The sequence below is a fragment of the Pristiophorus japonicus genome, chromosome 9 (assembly GCF_044704955.1).
Source record: "Pristiophorus japonicus isolate sPriJap1 chromosome 9, sPriJap1.hap1, whole genome shotgun sequence".
NCBI lineage: Eukaryota > Metazoa > Chordata > Chondrichthyes > Pristiophoridae > Pristiophorus > Pristiophorus japonicus.
In genome coordinates this window covers 193,333,271-193,351,136 of record NC_091985.1, presented here as the reverse complement: position 1 = coordinate 193,351,136, position 17,866 = coordinate 193,333,271, and the positions used below count along the sequence as shown (strand labels likewise).

Sequence of the window (17,866 nt, the reverse complement as noted above, 5' to 3'; positions counted from 1 at the left end):
CTGGAGGAGGTTACAGAGATAGGGAGGGTTGTAGGGGCTGGAGGAGGTTGCAGAGATAGGGAGGTGTCAAGGGTTGGAGGAGGTTACAGAGATAGGGAGGGCTGTCGGGGTTGGAGGAGGTTACAGTGATAGGGAGGGGTGTAGGATCTGGAGGAGATTACAGAGATAGGGAGGGTTGTAGGGTTGGAGGAGGTTACAGAGATAGGGAGGGTTGTAGAGGCTGGAGGAGGTTACAGAGATAGGGAGGGTTGTAGGGCTGGAGGAGGTTACAGAGATAGGGAGGGTTGTAGGTATGGAGGAGGTTACAGAGATAGGGAGGGTTGTCGGGGCTGGAGAAGGTTACAGAGATCGAGAGGTTTGTAGGGGCTGGAGGAGGTTACAGAGATAGGGATGTGTCTAGGGTTGGAGGAGGTTACAGTGTTATGGAGGGAAGAGGCCATGGAGGGATTTGAAAACAAGGATGTGAATTTTCTAAAGCGCGGAACCATGATCCTTTTGATGGCGGAGCAGGCTGGGAGCCAATGTAGGTAGGCGAGCACAGGGGGTGATGGGTGAACGGGACTTGGTGCGAGTTAGGACATGGGCTGTTGAGCTTTGGCTCACCTCGAGTTTATGTAGGGTAGAATGTGGGAGGCCGGCCAGGAGTGCGTTGGAATAGTCAAGTCTCGAGGTAACAAAGGCATGGATGAGGGCTTCAGCAGCGGATGAGCTGAGTCACGGGCCGAGACGGGCGATGTTACGGAGGTGGAAATAGACGGTCTTAGTGATCGAAGAGGACATGTGGCCGGAAGCTCATCTCGGAGTCAAACACGACAACATTACAGCCAGGAATCGTTCCTTCGCACCCTCCCCACCCCCCCAGCCCTTATCCCGGCCTCACCTGCTGCAATGGCAGAGAACATGGCGAAGATCATACCCAGGCTGATTCGGGTCAGAGGGGTCGGTAGAAGATTCCTCTTCATCAGGATGGGGTCAATCACCTTGTCCTTCAGGGGGATCAGGATCAGAAGCAGCAGGGCATCGAACATGGTCAACCAAGCAGTGGGGAGCTGTGGGCAAAGAGAGAGAGATTACAGCCCGGTGTGGACAGGAGGCGGCCATTCGGCCCATCATACCTGTGCTGGCTCATTCAAAGAGCTACACAATTAGTCCCACTCCCCCCTGCCCTTTCCCCATACCCTTGCAATTTTCTCCCCTTCCAGTATTTATCCAATCCCCCCTTTTGAAAGTGACGATTGAACCTGCTCCCACCGCCCTTTCAGGCAGCGCGTTCCCGATCACAACAACTCGCTGAGTAAACACATCTCTCCTCATCTCCCCCTCTGGGTCTTTTCCCAATTCCCTTCAATCTGTGTCCTCTGGTTACCCACCCTCCCGACACAGGAAACTGTTTCTCTTTACTTATTTGATCAAAACCCTTCATGATTCTAAACACCTTAATCAAATCTCCCCTTGGCAAATGCATGGCAGATGCGGTATAATGTGGATAAATGTGAGGTTATCCACTTTGGTTGCAAAAACGGGAAGGCAGAATATTATCTGAATGGCGGCAGATTAGGAAAAGGGGAGGTGCAACGAGACCTGGGTGTCATGGTACACCAGTCATTGAAGATTGGCATGCAGGTACAGCAGGCGGTGAAGAAAGCAAATGGTATGTTGACCTTCATAGCGAGGGGATTTGAGTATAGGAGCAGGGAGGACTTATTGCAGTTGTACAGGGCCTTGGTGAGGCCTCACCTGGAATATTGTGTTCGGTTTTGGTCTCCTAATCTGAGGAAGGACGTTCTTGCTATTGAGGGAGTGCAGCGAAGGTTCACCAGACTGATTCCAGGGATGGCTGGACTGACATATGAGGAGAGACTGGATCGACTGGGCCTGTATTCACTGGAGTTTAGAAGGTTGAGAGGGGATCTCATAGAAACATATAAAATTCTGATGGGATAGGACAGTTTAGATGTCGGAAGAATGTTCCCGATGTTGGGAAAGTCCAGAACCAGGGGACACAGTCTTAGGATAAGGGGTAGGCCATTTAGGACTGAGATGAGGAGAAACTTCTTCACTCAGAGAGTTGTTAACCTGTGGAATTCCCTGCCGTAGAGACTTGTTGATGCCAGTTCACTGGATATATTCAAGAGGGAGTTAGATATGGTCCTTATGGCTAAAGGGATCAAGGGGTATGGACAGAAAGCAGGAATGGGGTACTGAGGTGAATGATCAGCCATGATCATATTGAATGGTGGTGCAGGCTCGAAGGGCCGAATGGCCTACTCCTGCACCTATTTTCTATGTTTCTATGTTTCTATATTAACCTTCTCTGCTCTAAGGAGAACAATCCCAGCTTGTCCAGTCTCTCCATGTAACTGAAGTCCCACATCCCTGGTACCATTCTGAGCAATCTCCCCTTAACCTTTTCTGCTCTAAGGAGAACAATCCCAGCTTCTCCAGTCTCTCCATGTAACTGAGGTCCCACATCCCCGGTACCATTCTGGTCAATCTCCCCTTAACCTTCTCTGCTCTAAGGAGAACAATCCCAGCTTCTCCAGTCTCTCCATGTAACTGAGGTCCCACATCCCTGGTACCATTCTGGGCAATCTCCCTCTACACCCTCTCCAAGGACTTCACATCCTGACTAAAGTGTGGGGCCCAGAATTGGACACAATACTCCAGTCTGGGGCCTAACCAGTGCATTATCAATGTTTAGCATTACTTCCTGGCTATTGTCTCTATCTATAAAGCCCATGTTCCTAATAAAGCATTTACCGAGTCGATCCAGTCTCTCCTCATATGTCAGTCCTGCCATCCCGGGAATCAGTCAGGAGAGATGTGTTTACACAGGGAGTTGTTGTGATCGGGAACGCGCTGCCTGAAAGGGCGGTGGGAGCAGATTCAATAGTGACTTTCAGAAGCAAATTGGATAAATACTTGAAGGAAGACCATTTGGGGGGACATGGGGAAAGTGCAAGGGGGAGTGGGACTAATTGGAGAGCTCTTTCAAAGAACCGACACAGGCACGATGGGCCGAATGGCCTCCTCCCGTGTTTTGCATGAGTTTCAGCGGCCGAAATTGCCCTCCGCCTCAAACGGGGCGGATAATTCCAATTAAATGATTATTCTCCGGAGAATAGAGGTAAAATTGGTCTCGTTCGGCTAGAGATTAGCCGGCCTAACGCACGTTCTAACGCGTTTTTTTTCACGTTAAAACTGCTTTTTTTTTCTTCTTAAAATAAAGTGCACAAAATTCGCCAAAGTTTAAGAACGGCGTTTTGAAAATATCGCCATTTTTCCGGATCGCCGTGCCTTACAAAAAGGGACGGCTAAGTTTGGCCATTCGACGAACCCGTACTCGGGTCAACAAACAACGCGTGGAAACCGCGACTTCATTCGTCCAGGCGGTGTTTGGGGTGGCTGAGGGGCTGATGTGGGTCGGGAGCGGGTGGAAGGCAGCCAAAGGCGGCTTCCCACAGGCGGAGTATAATGTTGGAAAGTGTGAGGTCATGCACTTTGGCAGAAAAAAAAAAGCAAAGAGCAAGTTATTATTTAAATGGAGAAAGATTGCAAAGTGCTGCAGTACAGAGGGACCTGGGGGTTACTTGTTCATGAAACACAAAAGGATAGTATGCAGTTACAGCAAGTGATCAGGAAGGCCAATGGTATCTTGGCCTTTATTGCAAAGGGGATGGAGTATAAAAGCAGGGAAGTCTTGCTACAGTTATACAGGGTATTGGTGAGGCCACACCTGGAATACTGCGTGCAGTTTTGCTTTCCATATTTACGAAAGGAGATACTTGCTTTGGAGGCAGTTCAGAGAAGGTTCACTCGGTTGATTCCGGGGATGAGAGGGTTGAATTATGAGGAAAGGTTGAGCAGGTTGGGCCTTTACCCATTGGAGTTCAGAAGAATGAGAGGTGATCTTATCGAAACGTATAAGATTATGAGGGGGCTTGACAAGGTGGATGCAGAGAAGATGTTTCCACTGATGGGGGAGACTAGAACTAGAGGGCATGGTCTTAGAATAAGGGGCCGCCCATTTAAAACTGAGATGAGGAGAAATTTCTTCTCTCAGAGGGTTGTAAATCTGTGGAATTCGCTGCCTCAGAGAGCTGTGGAAGCTGGGACATTGGATATATTTAAGACAGAAATAGACAGTTTTTTGAACGGTAAGGAGATAAGGGGTTATGGGGAGCGGGCGGGGAAGTGGAGCTGATTCCATGATCAGATCAGCCATGATCTTATTGAATGGCGGAGCAGGCTCGAGGGGCCGAATGGCCGACTCCTGCTCCTATTTCTTAAGTTCTTATGTAAATGCAGTGCAGGGCATCGAGCGGGGCAATTTCCCACGCGGGGCGGAAAGGGGTCGGCACGTGCCCGACGAGGCGGGCAAACTGGGCGCGGCGGAAAGCCTTTTCTGATTTCGAACGGGGCGGAACATCAGCCTGGCCCCGCTCAGAAAGGCCTTCGCGCCCCATTCCCGCCTCTTACAGGCGGTGTTGGGCCTTAAAGAGGGCGGCAATTTCAGTCCCGCAGATTCCTGCCAACCGAGGTCACGACCCCGTTACTCTGGTGACGCAGGCCGTAGGGATTACGGGGCCTATCCGAAAAGGCTTCTCACTAATAATAATGCTTGAAAGAAGCTGTGGCTTTTCGCAGTGGTGAGGTCGAGCGGATTGGACCTCAAGGCACGACTGTAAGTCTGACAAAGCCCTTACATCCCCTTTCACTCTTCGTCAGTGCTGCTTTGAGAAAGGGGAATTTTAAACCACAATACAAACAAATGCCTCGCACTCTCGCACTTACCACAACTTGGTAACTCCCCCTTCCTCGATTAACCGATGGCTTTTGGCAGAATGAAAATTCGTGTTCCATACTGGGTGGAAAGGGAACGGTTCACTCCCGTCTGGCACTGTACAGCCCGTGTGTGTGTGTGTGTGTGTGTGTGTGTCTCACAGGAACTGGGGCCCCTCGAGCCTGTTTTCAGCATCCAGCTAGGCCATGGCTGCTCTGTATCTCAGCTCCATTGGTTCCCTATCTTTAATACCCTGACCCATCAAAAATCTATCAGCCACAGTTTTGACCCTGTTAATTGACCTCCGGCCTCAACAGCGTTTTGGGGGAGGGAGTTCCAGATTTTCACCACGATTTGTGTGAAGATATGATTCCTGACTTCACCCCTGAACGGCCTGGCTCTAATCTTAAGGTGATGCCCACTTGTTCTGGACCCTCCCCCGCCTCCCCACGCACCGCCCTCCGCAGAGTAAATAGTCTCTCTCTATCTGCCTTATCAACTCCTTTAACCACCTTAAATACCTCGATTAGATCACCCCTTAATCTTCTACACTCGAGGGAATACAAGCTCAGTCATTTAATCCTTTTAGCTCCCGGGTATCATTTTCGTGAAGCTGTGCTTCAGCCCCTCCGAGGCCCACATGTCCTTCCGGAGGTATGGTTGAGGCTGGGGCTCAATTGAAAATGACAAAACTGAAATGGATCGATTTATCTTGGGTAAGGCTGTGAAAGGTTCTGGAACCAAGGCGGGTAGATGAAGGTAAGATACAGATCAGTCATGACTTAATTGAATGTCTGAATGGGTCTCCTCCTGTTCCTGTGGTAACAGGCCCGAGGGGCTGAATGGGCCTCCTCCTGTTCCTGTGTAACAGGCCCGAGGGGCTGAATGGGCCTCCTCCTGTTCCTGTGTAACAGGCTCAAGGGGCTGAATGGACCTCCTCCTGTTCCTGTGTAACAGGCTCAAGGGGCTGAATGGGCCTCCTCCTGTTCCTGTGTAACAGGCTCGAGGGGCTGAATGGGCCTCCTCCTGTTCCTATGTAACAGGCTCGAGGGGTTGAATGGGCCTCCTCCTGTTCCTATGTAACAGGCCCGAGGGGCTGAATGGGCCTCCTCTTGTTCCTATGTAACAGACTCGAGGGGCTGAATGGGCCTCCTCCTGTTCCTGTGTAACAGGCTCGAGGGGCTGAATGGACCTCCTCCTGTTCCTATGTAACAGGCCCGAGGGGCTGAATGGGCCTCCTCTTGTTCCTATGTTTCAGACTGTCGAAATCTCGACCTCAGAAAAGAATGACTCCGACACTTACAGCTCCGATGGAAGTTTCCCTTTTAATTTACTTGCTCGCAAGGGGTAGGTTTCACTCAGTCAAGGGCCAAATGAAACCTCCGCAATGGTACAGCTTCACAAGATATTTATACAGTAAAACCCAAGTTCTGGCCTCTCCCTGTGTATTGCTCTGTCTCACAGTCAGTGAATACAGATAAAGAGTTAATTACTATATCCTGGTCTTGAAATGGTGTCAAGATATTTCCTTTTGTCAGGGTTATCAGAAAGCCAAACGGCCATTACTCCATGAGTCATAGGTAATGGGCTATCACCTGTCTTGTATTGTATCAGGATTATCCAATTTCCTGGTCAGTTTACCTGTTTGCTTCAAATGGATGAGGTAAAGGAAAGAGATAATGGCTAGAAGATAAGGGTGGGGTGACATGGAACTCCTGTAGTGTAGACAATAGGAGAGCACCATGGGGGGTTACTTGTCTCAGCATGACTTGTCTCCTAGCTGTCTGATAACCATCAGCCATCTAACAGCAGGTTTAGCTGTTCATAATAAGCTGGCTGCAAAAATGCAGAAAGTTCTGGAAGGGCCAGGACTCCATTTTAATCAAAAGGCACACAAATACCGTATGGTATCAGCTTAGATAAAAATACATTTCCACAAGACTCGAGGGGCTGAATGGGCCTCCTCTTGTTCCTATGTAACAGACTCGAGGGGCTGAATGGGCCTCCTCCTGTACCTATGTAACAGGCCCGAGGGGCTGAATGGGCCTCCTCTTGTTCCTATGTTACAGACTCGAGGGGCTGAATGGGCCTCCTCTTGTTCCTATGTAACAGACTCGAGGGGCTGAATGGGCCTACTCCTGTTCCTGTGTAACAGGCTCAAGGGGCTGAATGGGCCTCCTCTTGTTCCTATGTTACAGACTCGAAGGGCTGAATGGGCCTCCTCCTGTTCCTATGTAACAGACTCGAGGGGCTGAATGGGCCTCCTCCTGTTCCTATGTAACAGGCCCGAGGGGCTGAATGGGCCTCCTCTTGTTCCTATGTTACAGACTCGAAGGGCTGAATGGGCCTCCTCCTGTTCCTATGTAACAGACTCGAGGGGCTGAATGGGCCTCCTCTTGTTCCTATGTTTCAGACTCGAGGGGCTGAATGGGCCTCCTCCTGTTCCTATGGTAACAGGCTCAAGGGACTGAATGGGCCTCCTTCTGTGCTGTTGAACGATTCTATAATAGCATGCTGCGAGCTCACCGTCGGCTGTTGTACCGTGCTATCGCTTTGGGATCGATTGCCAAAGAGTGCAGGTAGCTGGAGGTGAAGACTCTGCAACACGTAAGTGCTTTCCATCTGTAAGTAGAAAGAGACAATCAGTTAGGCAGAACAACCACAACAGAGACACAAAAGGAGATATCAGGACAGGTGGCCAAAAGCTTGGCCAAAGAGGAAGGTTTTAAGGAGCATCGTAAAGGAGAAGAGAAAGAGAGGCGGAGAGGTTTAGGGAGGAAATTCTGGAGCTCAGGCTCCTGGGCAACACAAGGCACGGCCGCCAATGGTGGAGCGATTATAATGAGGGCTGCTCAAGAGGTTAGAATTGGTGGAGCGCAGAGATCTGGGAGGGTTGTAGGGGCTGGAGGAGGTTATAGAGATATGGAGGGTTGGAGGGGCTGGAGGAGGTTACAGAGATATGGAGTATTGTAGGGGCTGGAGGAGGTTACAGAGATAGCGAGAGTTGTCGGGGCTGGAGGAGGTTACAGAGATAGGGAGGGTTGTAGGGGCTGGAGGAGGTTACAGAGATAGGGAGGATTGTAAGGCTGGAGGTTACAGAGATAGGGAGGGTTGTCGGGGCTGGAGGAGGTTACAGAGATATGGAGTATTGTAGGGGCTGGAGGAGGTTACAGAGATAGCGAGAGTTGTCGGGGCTGGAGGAGGTTACAGAGATAGCGAGAGTTGTCGGGGCTGGAGGAGGTTTCAGAGATAGGGAGGTTTGTAGGGGCTGTAGGAAGTTATAGAGATAGGGCGGGTTGTAGGGCTGGAGGAGGTTACAGAGATAGGGAGGGTTGTAGGGGCTCGAGGAGTTTTGAGAGTTAGGGAGGGTTGTAGGACTGGGGGAGGTTACAGAGATCGGGACTGTTGTAGGGCTGGAGGAGTTTTGAGAGTTAGGGAGGGTTGTCGGGCTGGAGGAGGTTACAGATATAGGGATGCTTTTAATGGCTGGAGGAGGTTACAGAGATATTGAAGGTTGTAAGGGCTGGGGAGGTTATAGAGATAGGGAGGGATGTAGTGCTGGAGGAGATTATAGAGATAGGGAATGTTGTAGAGCTGGAGGAGGTTACAGAGATAGGGAGGTATGTAGTGCTGGAGGAGATTACAGAGATAGGGAATGTTGTAGAGCTGGAGGAAGTTACAGAGATAGGGAGGGGTGTAGGGGATGGAGGAGGTTTGAGAGATAGGGAGGGTTGTAGGGCTGGAGGAGGTTACAGAGATAGGGAGCGTTGTAGTGTTGGAGGAGGTTACAGAGATAGGGAGGCTTGTATGGCTGGAGGAGGTTACAGAGATAGGGAGGCTTGTATGGTTGGAGGAAGTTACAGAGATAGGGAGGGGTGTTGGGGCTGGAGGGGGTTACAGAGATAGGGAGGGGTGTAGGGGCTGGAGTAGGTTACAGAGATAGGGAGGCTTGTATGGCTGGAGGAGGTTACAGAGATAGGGAGGGGTGTTGGGGCTGGAGGAGGTTACAGAGATAGTGAGGGTTGTAGGGGCTGGAGGAGGTTACAGAGATAGGGAGGGTTGTAGGAGCTGGAGGAGGTTACAGAGATAGGGAAGGGTGTAGGGCTGGAGGAGGTTACAGAGATAGGGAGGGGTATAGAGGCTGGAGGAGGTTACAGAGATAGGGAGAGTTGTAGGGGCTGGTGGAGGTTACAGAGTGAGAGGGAGGGTTGTGGGGCTGGAGGAGATTACACAGATAGGGAGGGGTGTAGGGCTGGAGGAGGTTACAGGGATAGAGAGGGTTGTAGTGGCTGGAGGAGGTTACAGAGTTAGGGAGGGGTGTAGGGCTGGAGGAGGTTACAGGGATAGAGAGGGGTGTAGTGGCTGGAGGAGGTTACAGAGTTAGGGAGGGGTGTAGGGCTGGAGGAGGTTACAGGGATAGAGAGGGTTGTAGTGGCTGGAGGAGGTTACAGAGTTAGGGAGGGGTGTAGGGCTGGAGGAGGTTACAGGGATAGAGAGGGGTGTAGTGGCTGGAGGAGGTTACAGAGTTAGGGAGGGGTGTAGGGCTGGAGGAGGTTACAGGGATAGAGAGGGTTGTAGTGGCTGGAGGAGGTTACAGAGTTAGGGAGGGGTGTAGGGCTGGATGAGGTTACAGGGATAGAGAGGGGTGTAGTGGCTGGAGGAGGTTACAGAGTTAGGGAGGGGTGTAGGGCTGGATGAGGTTACAGGGATAGAGAGGGGTGTAGTGGCTGGAGGAGGTTACAGAGTTAGGGAGGGGTGTAGGGCTGGAGGAGGTTACAGGGATAGAGAGGGTTGTAGGGGCTGGAGGAGGTTACAGAGTTCGGGAGGATTGTAGGGCTGGATGAGGTTACAGGGATAGGGAGCGTTGTAAAGGCCAGAGGAGATTACAGAGATAGGGAAGGTTGTAGGGCTGGAGGAGTTTACAGGGATAGGGAGGGGTGAGGCCACGGAGGGTTTTGAAAGCCAGGATGTTTGTCAGCGAGAGCAGGGGGTAATGGGTGCATGGGTCTTTCGGACACGGATATGCAGCATCAGAGTTTGAATGAAGTTTATGGAGATTGGAATGTGGGAGGCCGGCCAGGAAGCTGCCAAGGAACGGCTGAGGGTTTCAGCAGCAGGTGACCTGAGGCAAGGGCAGAGACGGGCGGTGTTACCGAGGTGGAAATGGTCAGTCTTTTTCTCAAGGCTACAGCTGGTGGATGTTGGAGGTGGGGGCGCGGGTGTCACGATGCGGGGGTTCGGCGAGCGAGGGGGTCGGGGATTCGGGAGGTCGGGGTGTGGGGGGGTCGGGGAGTGGGTGGGTGTCGGGGATCAAGGAGCAGAGGAGTCGGGTGTTGGGGGGTTGCGGAGCGGGGTCCGGGAGTGAGGAACGGGTGGGTCAGGGGTCCTGGGTTGGACGGTTTGGGGAGCGGGGGGTGGGGGTCACGGAGCAGGGGTGTCAGGGTTTGAGGGGGTTGTGGAGCGAGGAACGAGGGGGATCGAGGGTCGTGGGGGTAGGGGAGCGGGGGGCTCGGGGGTTCGAGAAGCAGGGGTGTCGTATCACGAGGAACGGGAGGTGGTGGGTTGGTGAGGCTCGGGAAGCGGGGGGCTCGTGGAGCGAGGAACATGGGGTTCGGGGGTCGGTGGTCAGGGGGGCTGGAACGAGAAACGAGGGGAGTCGGGGAGCGGGGGTGGGGTTTGGAGTCGGGAGGGGTTGAGGAGCGGGGTGATCTGCGAGCGAGCGGGTCGGGGAGCGTAGAGTCGGGGTTCAGGGTGTCCGGGACGAGGAACGGGGGGGGGGTCGGACAGCAGGGCTGTCGGGGTCGGGGAATCGGAATCGTACATCGGGGAGCGGGGGTGTTGGGGAGCAAGGGATGGGGGGGGGTCGGGTTTCAGGGAGTGGGGGAGTCGGGGAGCGGTGGGATCTGGGGGCAAGCGGGTCGGGGAGTGGGGGGGTCAGGGATTGAAGGAGTCGTGGTCGGGGGGGTAGTGGAGCAGGGGAGTCGGGGGTCGGGGGTTCGAGGAGCGGGGGATTGTGGGGCGAGGAACGGGGGGGTCGGGGTCGGGGGGGGCCTGAATGAGGAACGGGGGGTTGGGGGTCACGGAGTCGGGGAGAGGGGGGGTCAGGGAGCGAGGAGCGGGGATTCGGGCATCGGGGGCTGTTGGGGAGCAGGGGGGCCGGAATGAGGAACGGGGGGTTCGGGGGTCGGGGGGTTGAGGTGCGGGGGGTCAGGGAGCAAGGAATGGGGGGTTCTAGGGTTGCGGGTGTCGGGGAGCGAGGGGGTCGGGGGCTGAAGAGCGGGGGTTCGGGGGTCGGGGGTCGGGGAGAGGGGGGTCGGGGATCGGGGGGGCCAGAATGAGGAACGGGGGGGTCGGGGAGAGGGGGTGTCGGGGGTGCCAGATTGAGGAACGGGGGGGTTGGGGGTTGGGGGGTCGGGGGTCGAGGAGCGGAGGGGTCGGGGAGATGGGAGAGGGGGTGTCGGAGGTCGGGTACGTCGGGAGTCGGGGTCAGGGAGCGGGAAGTTCTGGGGTCGGGGAGCAGGGTGTGTCAGAGGTTGAGAGGCGGGGGGGTCGGGGAGCAGGGGTATCGTGGAGCAAGGAACAGAGGGGTGTTGGAGGTGTCGGGGGTCGGGGGGATCGCGGAGCAGCGGGGAGTTGGCGGTCGGGCAGAGTCGAGGAGCGGGGGGATCTGGGAGCGAGATGGTCGGGGTGTGGGGGGTCGGAATCGGGGAGCGGGGGGTGGGGTCGGGGAGGGAGGGGGGGTCATAGAGCGGGGGGTCAGGGAGCAGGGGGTGTCAGGGAGCGGGGTCGTCGGGGGTCAAGGGTCAGGGAGCGGGGGTCGGGGAACGGTGGGGGGGGCGGTTGGGGAGCAGGAGGGTTCGGGAGCGGGGTGGGTCAGGGAGCGGGGGGGGGATCAGGGAGTTTGGGGGTCAGGGAGCGGGGTGAGTGTTGGGAAGCGGGGTAATCGGGGGTGTAGGGTTGGGGAGCGGGGTTGTCAGGGAGCAGGGGGCGTCGGGGGTCGGGGAGTTCGGTGGTTGGGGACGGGAGGGTCAGGAAGCAGGGGGGCGTCAAGGGTCGTGGAGCAGGGGGGTCGGGGGGAGGGGGGGGTCAGGGAGCAGGGGGGTTCGGGTGTCGAGGAGCACAGGGGTTCAGGGAGCGGGGGGCGGTCAGTGAGCGGGGAGGTCAGGGAGTCGGTGGCCAGGGAGCGGTTGGTTCTGGGGTCGGGGAACGGGGTGGGGTTCGAGGACCGGGGGCATCGGGGGTCGACGGTTGGGTCTCGGGGGTCGGGGAGCAGGGGGGGTTCGAGGAGCGGGGGGGTCGGAGGACGAGGAGCAGGGGGGTCGGAGGTTGGGGAGCCGGGGCATTGGGGAGCGGGGGGGGGTCGGAAGCACGGGGTCAGGGGTCGGGGAGTGGGGGCGTTGGGGAGACGGGGAGGTCAAGGAGCGGGGGGATCGGGGGTTGGGGAGTCGAGGAGCCCAGCAGCAAGGCTGAGGCCCAGCAGCGCACAGCATATAACAACACCGGGGTCGGGGCCAGGGACCCAGGGGCAGCACGGGCCCAGCCAACACAGCGATATGTGTGGGCGCACTAGGTCCGTGCAGCAGAGCAAATCTCCAGTCGTCTTGGTTAATCCTTGCCACTGGATAAAGGCCTAGCTCTGTCAAGCCCGTGTGGTGGCTGGTGTGCAACAGCCACCATACGTTAAAACAATCCACACACCGGCATCTTCCACCCCCTTGAGGATGTAGTTCTGGCCTGGAGTATTCGTTCCTTCATTGAAACACTTGTGAGCTCATCCATTTTTGGTGTGGAAGTATGTCATCCTCGACACGAGGGACAGCCTAATAATATACAGGTGGAGGGGAGGTACATGGGACTCAACAACATGGCATATGAACACTTTACAATCTCACAGACACAGGAGAATAAATAGTTGGGAATAAACTGAGTGACCTCTGCTACCAAATTAATCGCCGAGATCTCCGCAATGTGACAACAAGCTCGTGAAATCATCACCGAACCGTTGTTCTTACCGTCCAATCAAAAACTCCTGGTAGACAGAGCTTGACTCTGTATCTAACCCCGTGCTGTACCTGCCCTGGGAGTGTTTGATGGGACAGTGTAGAGGGAGCTTTACTCTGTATCTAACCCCCTGTACCTGCCCTGGGAGTGTTTGATGGGACAGTGTAGAGGGAGCTTTACTCTGTATCTAACCCCCTGTACCTGCCCTGGGAGTGTTTGATGGGACAGTGTGGAGGGAGCTTTACTCTGTATCTAACCCCGTGCTGTACCTGCCCTGGGAGTGTTTGATGGGACAGTGTGGAGGGAGCTTTAGCATGTATCTAACCCCGTGCTGTACCTGCCCTGGGAGTGTTTGATGGGACAGTGTAGAGGGAGCTTTACTCTGAATCTAACCAGTGCTGTATCACTCTCATATCCCGATCCCCCATTAACCATGTACCCTTGCTGGCCACTGGTTTCTCAATATACAAAATGCAGCCTTTCATAGTTACATAGAATCGCATCATAATTTACAGCATATCAACAGGCTATGAAGGATGTGAACGCCTTGGAGAGGGTGCAGAGGGAGATTGCCCAGAATGGTACCGGTGATGTGGGACTTCAGTTACATGGAGAGACTGGAGAAGCTGGGATTGTTCTCCTTAGAGCAGAGAAGGTTAAGGGGAGATTGACCAGAATGGTATCGGGGATGTGGGACTTCAGTTACATGGAGAGACTGGAGAAGCTGGGGTTGTTCTCCTTCGAGCAGAGAAGGTTAAGGGGAGATTGACCAGAATGGTATCGGGGATGTGGGACTTCAGTTACATGGAGAGACTGGAGAAGCTGGGATTGTTCTCTTTAGAGCAGAGAAGGTTAAGGGGAGATTGCCCAGAATGGTACCAGGGATGTGGGATCTCAGTTACATGGAGAGACTGGAGAAGCTGGGATTGTTCTCCTTAGAGCAGAGAAGGTTAAGGGGAGATTGACCAGAATGGTACCGGGGATGTGGGACTTCAGTTACATGGGGAGACTGGAGAAGCTGAGATTGTTCTCCTTAGAGCAGAGAAGGTTAAGGGGAGATTTGAACGAGGTGTTCAAAATCATGAGGGCTCTGGACAGAGTAGATAGGGAGAAACTGTTCCCATTGGTGGAAGGGTCGAGAACCAGAGAACACAGATATAAGGTGATTGGTAGAAGAACCAAAGGCGAGATGAGGGAAAACTATTTTACGCAGCGAGTGGTTAGGATCTGGAATTCACGGCCTGAGAGGGCGGTGGATACAGATTCAATCGTGGCCCTCAAAAGGGAGTTGGATAAGTACCTGAAGGGAAACTTTTGCCGGGCTACGGGGAAAGGGCCGGGGAGTGGGACTGGCTGAAGTGCTCTTGCAGAGAGCCGGCACAGGCTCGACAGGCCCGATGGCCTCCCTCTGTGATAATGGTCTCGGAGCGGGAAGGAACGCAGATTCACCAGAATCATACCGGGGTCTAAAAGGGTTAAGTAATGAGGGCTGGTTGCACAGAAAGGGCTTGTATTCCCTCGAGTGCAGAGGACCAAGGGGTGAGCTAATCGAGGTGATTAATATGATTATAGGTGTTGATCGCGTCGATGGAAAGAAATTGTTTCCTCTGGGTGGGGGCAGTCCAGAACAAGGGGGTGTAACCGGTAAATTAGAGCCAGGCCGTTCAGGGGTGACGTCAGCAAGCATTTCCTCACACAAGGGGTGCTGGGAATCGGGAACTCTTCCCCCAGAAGACTCGATAGGCCGAACGACCTCCGACTGTGCTGTGACCGTTCGGTGATCCTGTTTGGCCAAACTGCTCCGTGCTGGTGTCTAAGCAACGAGCCTGCTCCCACCTCTTTCCATCTCACCCCATCACCATATACCCAGCTTCCTCTTAAATGTATCTACGCTATTCGTCACAACCACTGCTTGTGGTGGCGAGTTCCACATTCTCACCGCTCACTGCTCGAAATAAATTTCTCCAGAATTCCCCTGTTGCGTTTCTTGGGTGACTGTCTCATATCGATGGGCCCGCTAGTTTTGGACTCGTCCCCGCGCCTTCTCTACGTCTACCCTACCGAGTCCATTTCACAACCTCAAAGACCTCTATCAGCCCACCCCCTCAGCCTTCTCTTTTATTGAGAACAGAGCCCCAGGCCTGTTCGGCCTTTCCTGGTGGCTGTGACTGGACATGCGACCTCTGACCTGGAAGTACACCATCCAGTAGGGCACCAACGTCACGAAGACCGGGATGACCCTCTTCAGGACCTTGACGTTTTCGCACGTCGTATCCAAGCAACGTCTGCCATCCTTGAACAAGGTCTCCTCCGACAGGTCGCTGTAGGGGGATCTGTTCCCACGGCTACTGGAATGACAGAAACGGCCCGACAATTTCTAAACTGAGATCGATGCATTTGTGTCAGGTGCGGGTATTAACGGTTACGGAACCCAGGCGGGTAGATGGAGTTTAGGTGCAGCCCAGACGTGATTTGATTCAATGGTGGAACAGTGTCGAAGGGATGAATGCGCCTCCCCCTGTTCCTGTGTAACAGGCTCAAGGGGCTGAATGGGCCTCCGCTTGTTCCTGTGTAACAAACTCGAGGGGCTGAATGGGCCTCCTCCTGTTCCTGTGTAACTGGCTCGAGGGCCTAAATGGCCTCCTCCTGTTCCTGTGTAACAGGCTCGAGGCGCTGAATGGGCCTCCTCCTGTTCCTCTGTAACAGGCTCGAGGGGCTGAATGGGCCTCCTCCTGTTCCTATGTAACAGGCTCAAGGGGCTGAATGGGCCTCCTCCTGTTCCCATGTAACAGACTCGAGGGACTGAATGGGCCTCCTCCTGTTCCTGTGTAATAGGCTCGAGGGGCTGAATGGGCCTCCTCCTGTTCCTGTGTAACAGGCACGAGGGGCTGAATGGGCCTTCTCCTATTCCCATGTAACAGGCTCTAGGGGCTGAATGGGCCTCCTCCTGTTCCTGTGTAACAGGCACGAGGGGCTGAATGGGCCTCCTCCTGTTCCTATGTAACAGGCTCGAGGGGCTGAATGGGCCTCCTCCTGTTCCTATGTAACAGGCTCAAGGGGCTGAATGGGCCTCCTCCTGTTCCCATGTAACAGACTCGAGGGACTGAATGGGCCTCCTCCTGTTCCTGTGTAACAAGCTCGAGGGGCTGAATGGGCCACCTCCTGTTCCTGTGTAACAGGCTCGAGAGGCTGAATGGGCTTCCTTCTGTTCCTGTGTAACAAGCTCGAGGGGCTGAATGGGCCACCTCCTGTTCCTGTGTAACAGGCTCGAGGGGTTAAATGGCCTCCTCCTGTTCCTGTGTAACAGGCTCGAGGGACTGAATGGCTTCCTCAATACCTGTGCTGAACCAGCTGAGTTTTTAATCAATAATTCTCTAAAATATCAAATTTGTTGAACACAAATTCAGAACCTACACCAGATGCAATTTGAACTCTCAATCTCTGAAGTTTAATGCACCAAAGCATAACCATCCTGTCCCACTCTACAGACCAATAATAAGCACTCATGGGACCCTAGGTTAGTCTGAGTAATGGAGGGGAATTCTCCATTGTTCAGATTGTTTTCGACTTGAGTATCACACAGTTTGTCTGCCAGACCCACTCCTTAAACAACATGTGAGAGAGCAAGGACGATGAGAGGGAGAGGGAGGCAGACAGGCACAGAGAGAGACAGAGAGACAGACAGAGGTACAGAGAGAGAGAGATACAGTGAGAGAGACAGAGAGAGAGAGATACAGAGAGACAGACAGAGGAACAGAGAGAGAGAGAGAGAGAGAGATGCAGTGAGAGAGATAGAGAGAGAGAGATACAAAGAGAGAAAGATACAGAGAGAGACAGAGAGAGAGAGTAAGAGAGAGGGACAGAGGTACAGAGAGATACAAGGAGAGAGAAAGAAAGATACAGTTAGCGAGAGAGAGACAGAGAGAGAGTGCGAGAGAAAGAGAAAACGAGAGACAGGGAGAGAGAGAGAGAGAGAGAGAGAGAGAGACAGAAAGGCAGAGAGATAGAGAATGAAAGAGAGAGAGCGAGAAACATAAATATTATGTCATCCTCGTCGCCAATTGTTATGTTCAGAATAACTCCACAAGACTGTATACTGTAAGCTCAAACTGTTGTGACCTTGGTCCCTTTAATGTAACTCCAGAGTGAGGAAGCAGCATGGTAGACTGCCTTTTATACCTGCTTGCCCGGGGTGTACAGGTGGCCCTTGGTTCTCCCACAGGTGCGCCCCCTGGTGGCAAGTCTTACACACTAGTAAAGTTTACATACATAACATCAAAGACACATAGAGAGCAAACGATAGAGACAAAGCGAGAAAGACAAAGAGAGAGAGAGAGGGAGAGAGATAAATAGAGAGAACAATAACATAAGAACATAAGAAATAGGAGCAGGGGTCGGCCATACGGCCCCTCGAGCCTGCTCCGCCTCTCAATAAGGTCATGGCTGATCTGATCATGGACTCAGCTCCACTTGGGCCACCCATTTAGAACTGAGGTGAGGAGGAATTCCTTCTCTCAGAGGGTTGTAAATCTGTGGATTTCTCTGTTCCAGAGAGCTGCGAGAGAGAGTTAGACAGAGAGAGACAGAGAAACAACAATTCCTATTTAAACAGTGCCTTTAACGCGGTAAAAACACCCCAAGGCCCTTCACAGAAGAGCAAACCAGACAAGAATTTGACACTGGCCTACATTGGGGCAAGTGACCAAAAGCTTGGCCAAAGAGCTAGGTTTTAAGTTGCAGAGATAGGGAAGTTTGTAGGGGTTGGAGGAGGTTACAGAGATAGAGAGGGTTGTAGGGGCTGGAGGAGGTTACAGAGATAGGAAGGGGTGTCGGGGCTGGAGGAGGTTACAGAGATAGGGAGGTTTGTAGGGGTTGGAGGAGGTTACAGAGATACGGAGGGGTGTAGGGGCTGGAGGGGGTTACAGAGATAGGGAGAGGTGTAGGGCTGGAGGAGGTTACAGAGATAGGGAGTGATATCGGGGCTGGAGGAGGTTACAGAGATAGGGAGGGTTGTAGGGACTGGAGGAGGTTACAGAGATAGGGAGGGGTGTAGGGGCTGGAGGAGGTTACAGAGATAGGGAG

At 53.7% G+C, this 17,866-nt stretch overlaps 1 protein-coding gene across 1 annotated transcript in view; it reads right to left on the bottom strand.

The window, feature by feature from the left end:
- Positions 1 to 17,866, bottom strand: part of LOC139272806 (solute carrier family 15 member 4-like) — a 76,203-nt gene that overhangs the window by 11,454 nt on the left and 46,883 nt on the right. Inside the window, exons 3-6 of the mRNA XM_070888914.1 lie at positions 14,973 to 15,132; positions 7,325 to 7,405; positions 5,296 to 5,304; positions 881 to 1,049 (exon numbers count right to left, since the gene is read on the bottom strand). Coding sequence (XP_070745015.1) covers positions 881 to 1,049; positions 5,296 to 5,304; positions 7,325 to 7,405; positions 14,973 to 15,132 — 419 coding nt within the window. The remainder of the gene's footprint in view (positions 1 to 880; positions 1,050 to 5,295; positions 5,305 to 7,324; positions 7,406 to 14,972; positions 15,133 to 17,866) is intronic.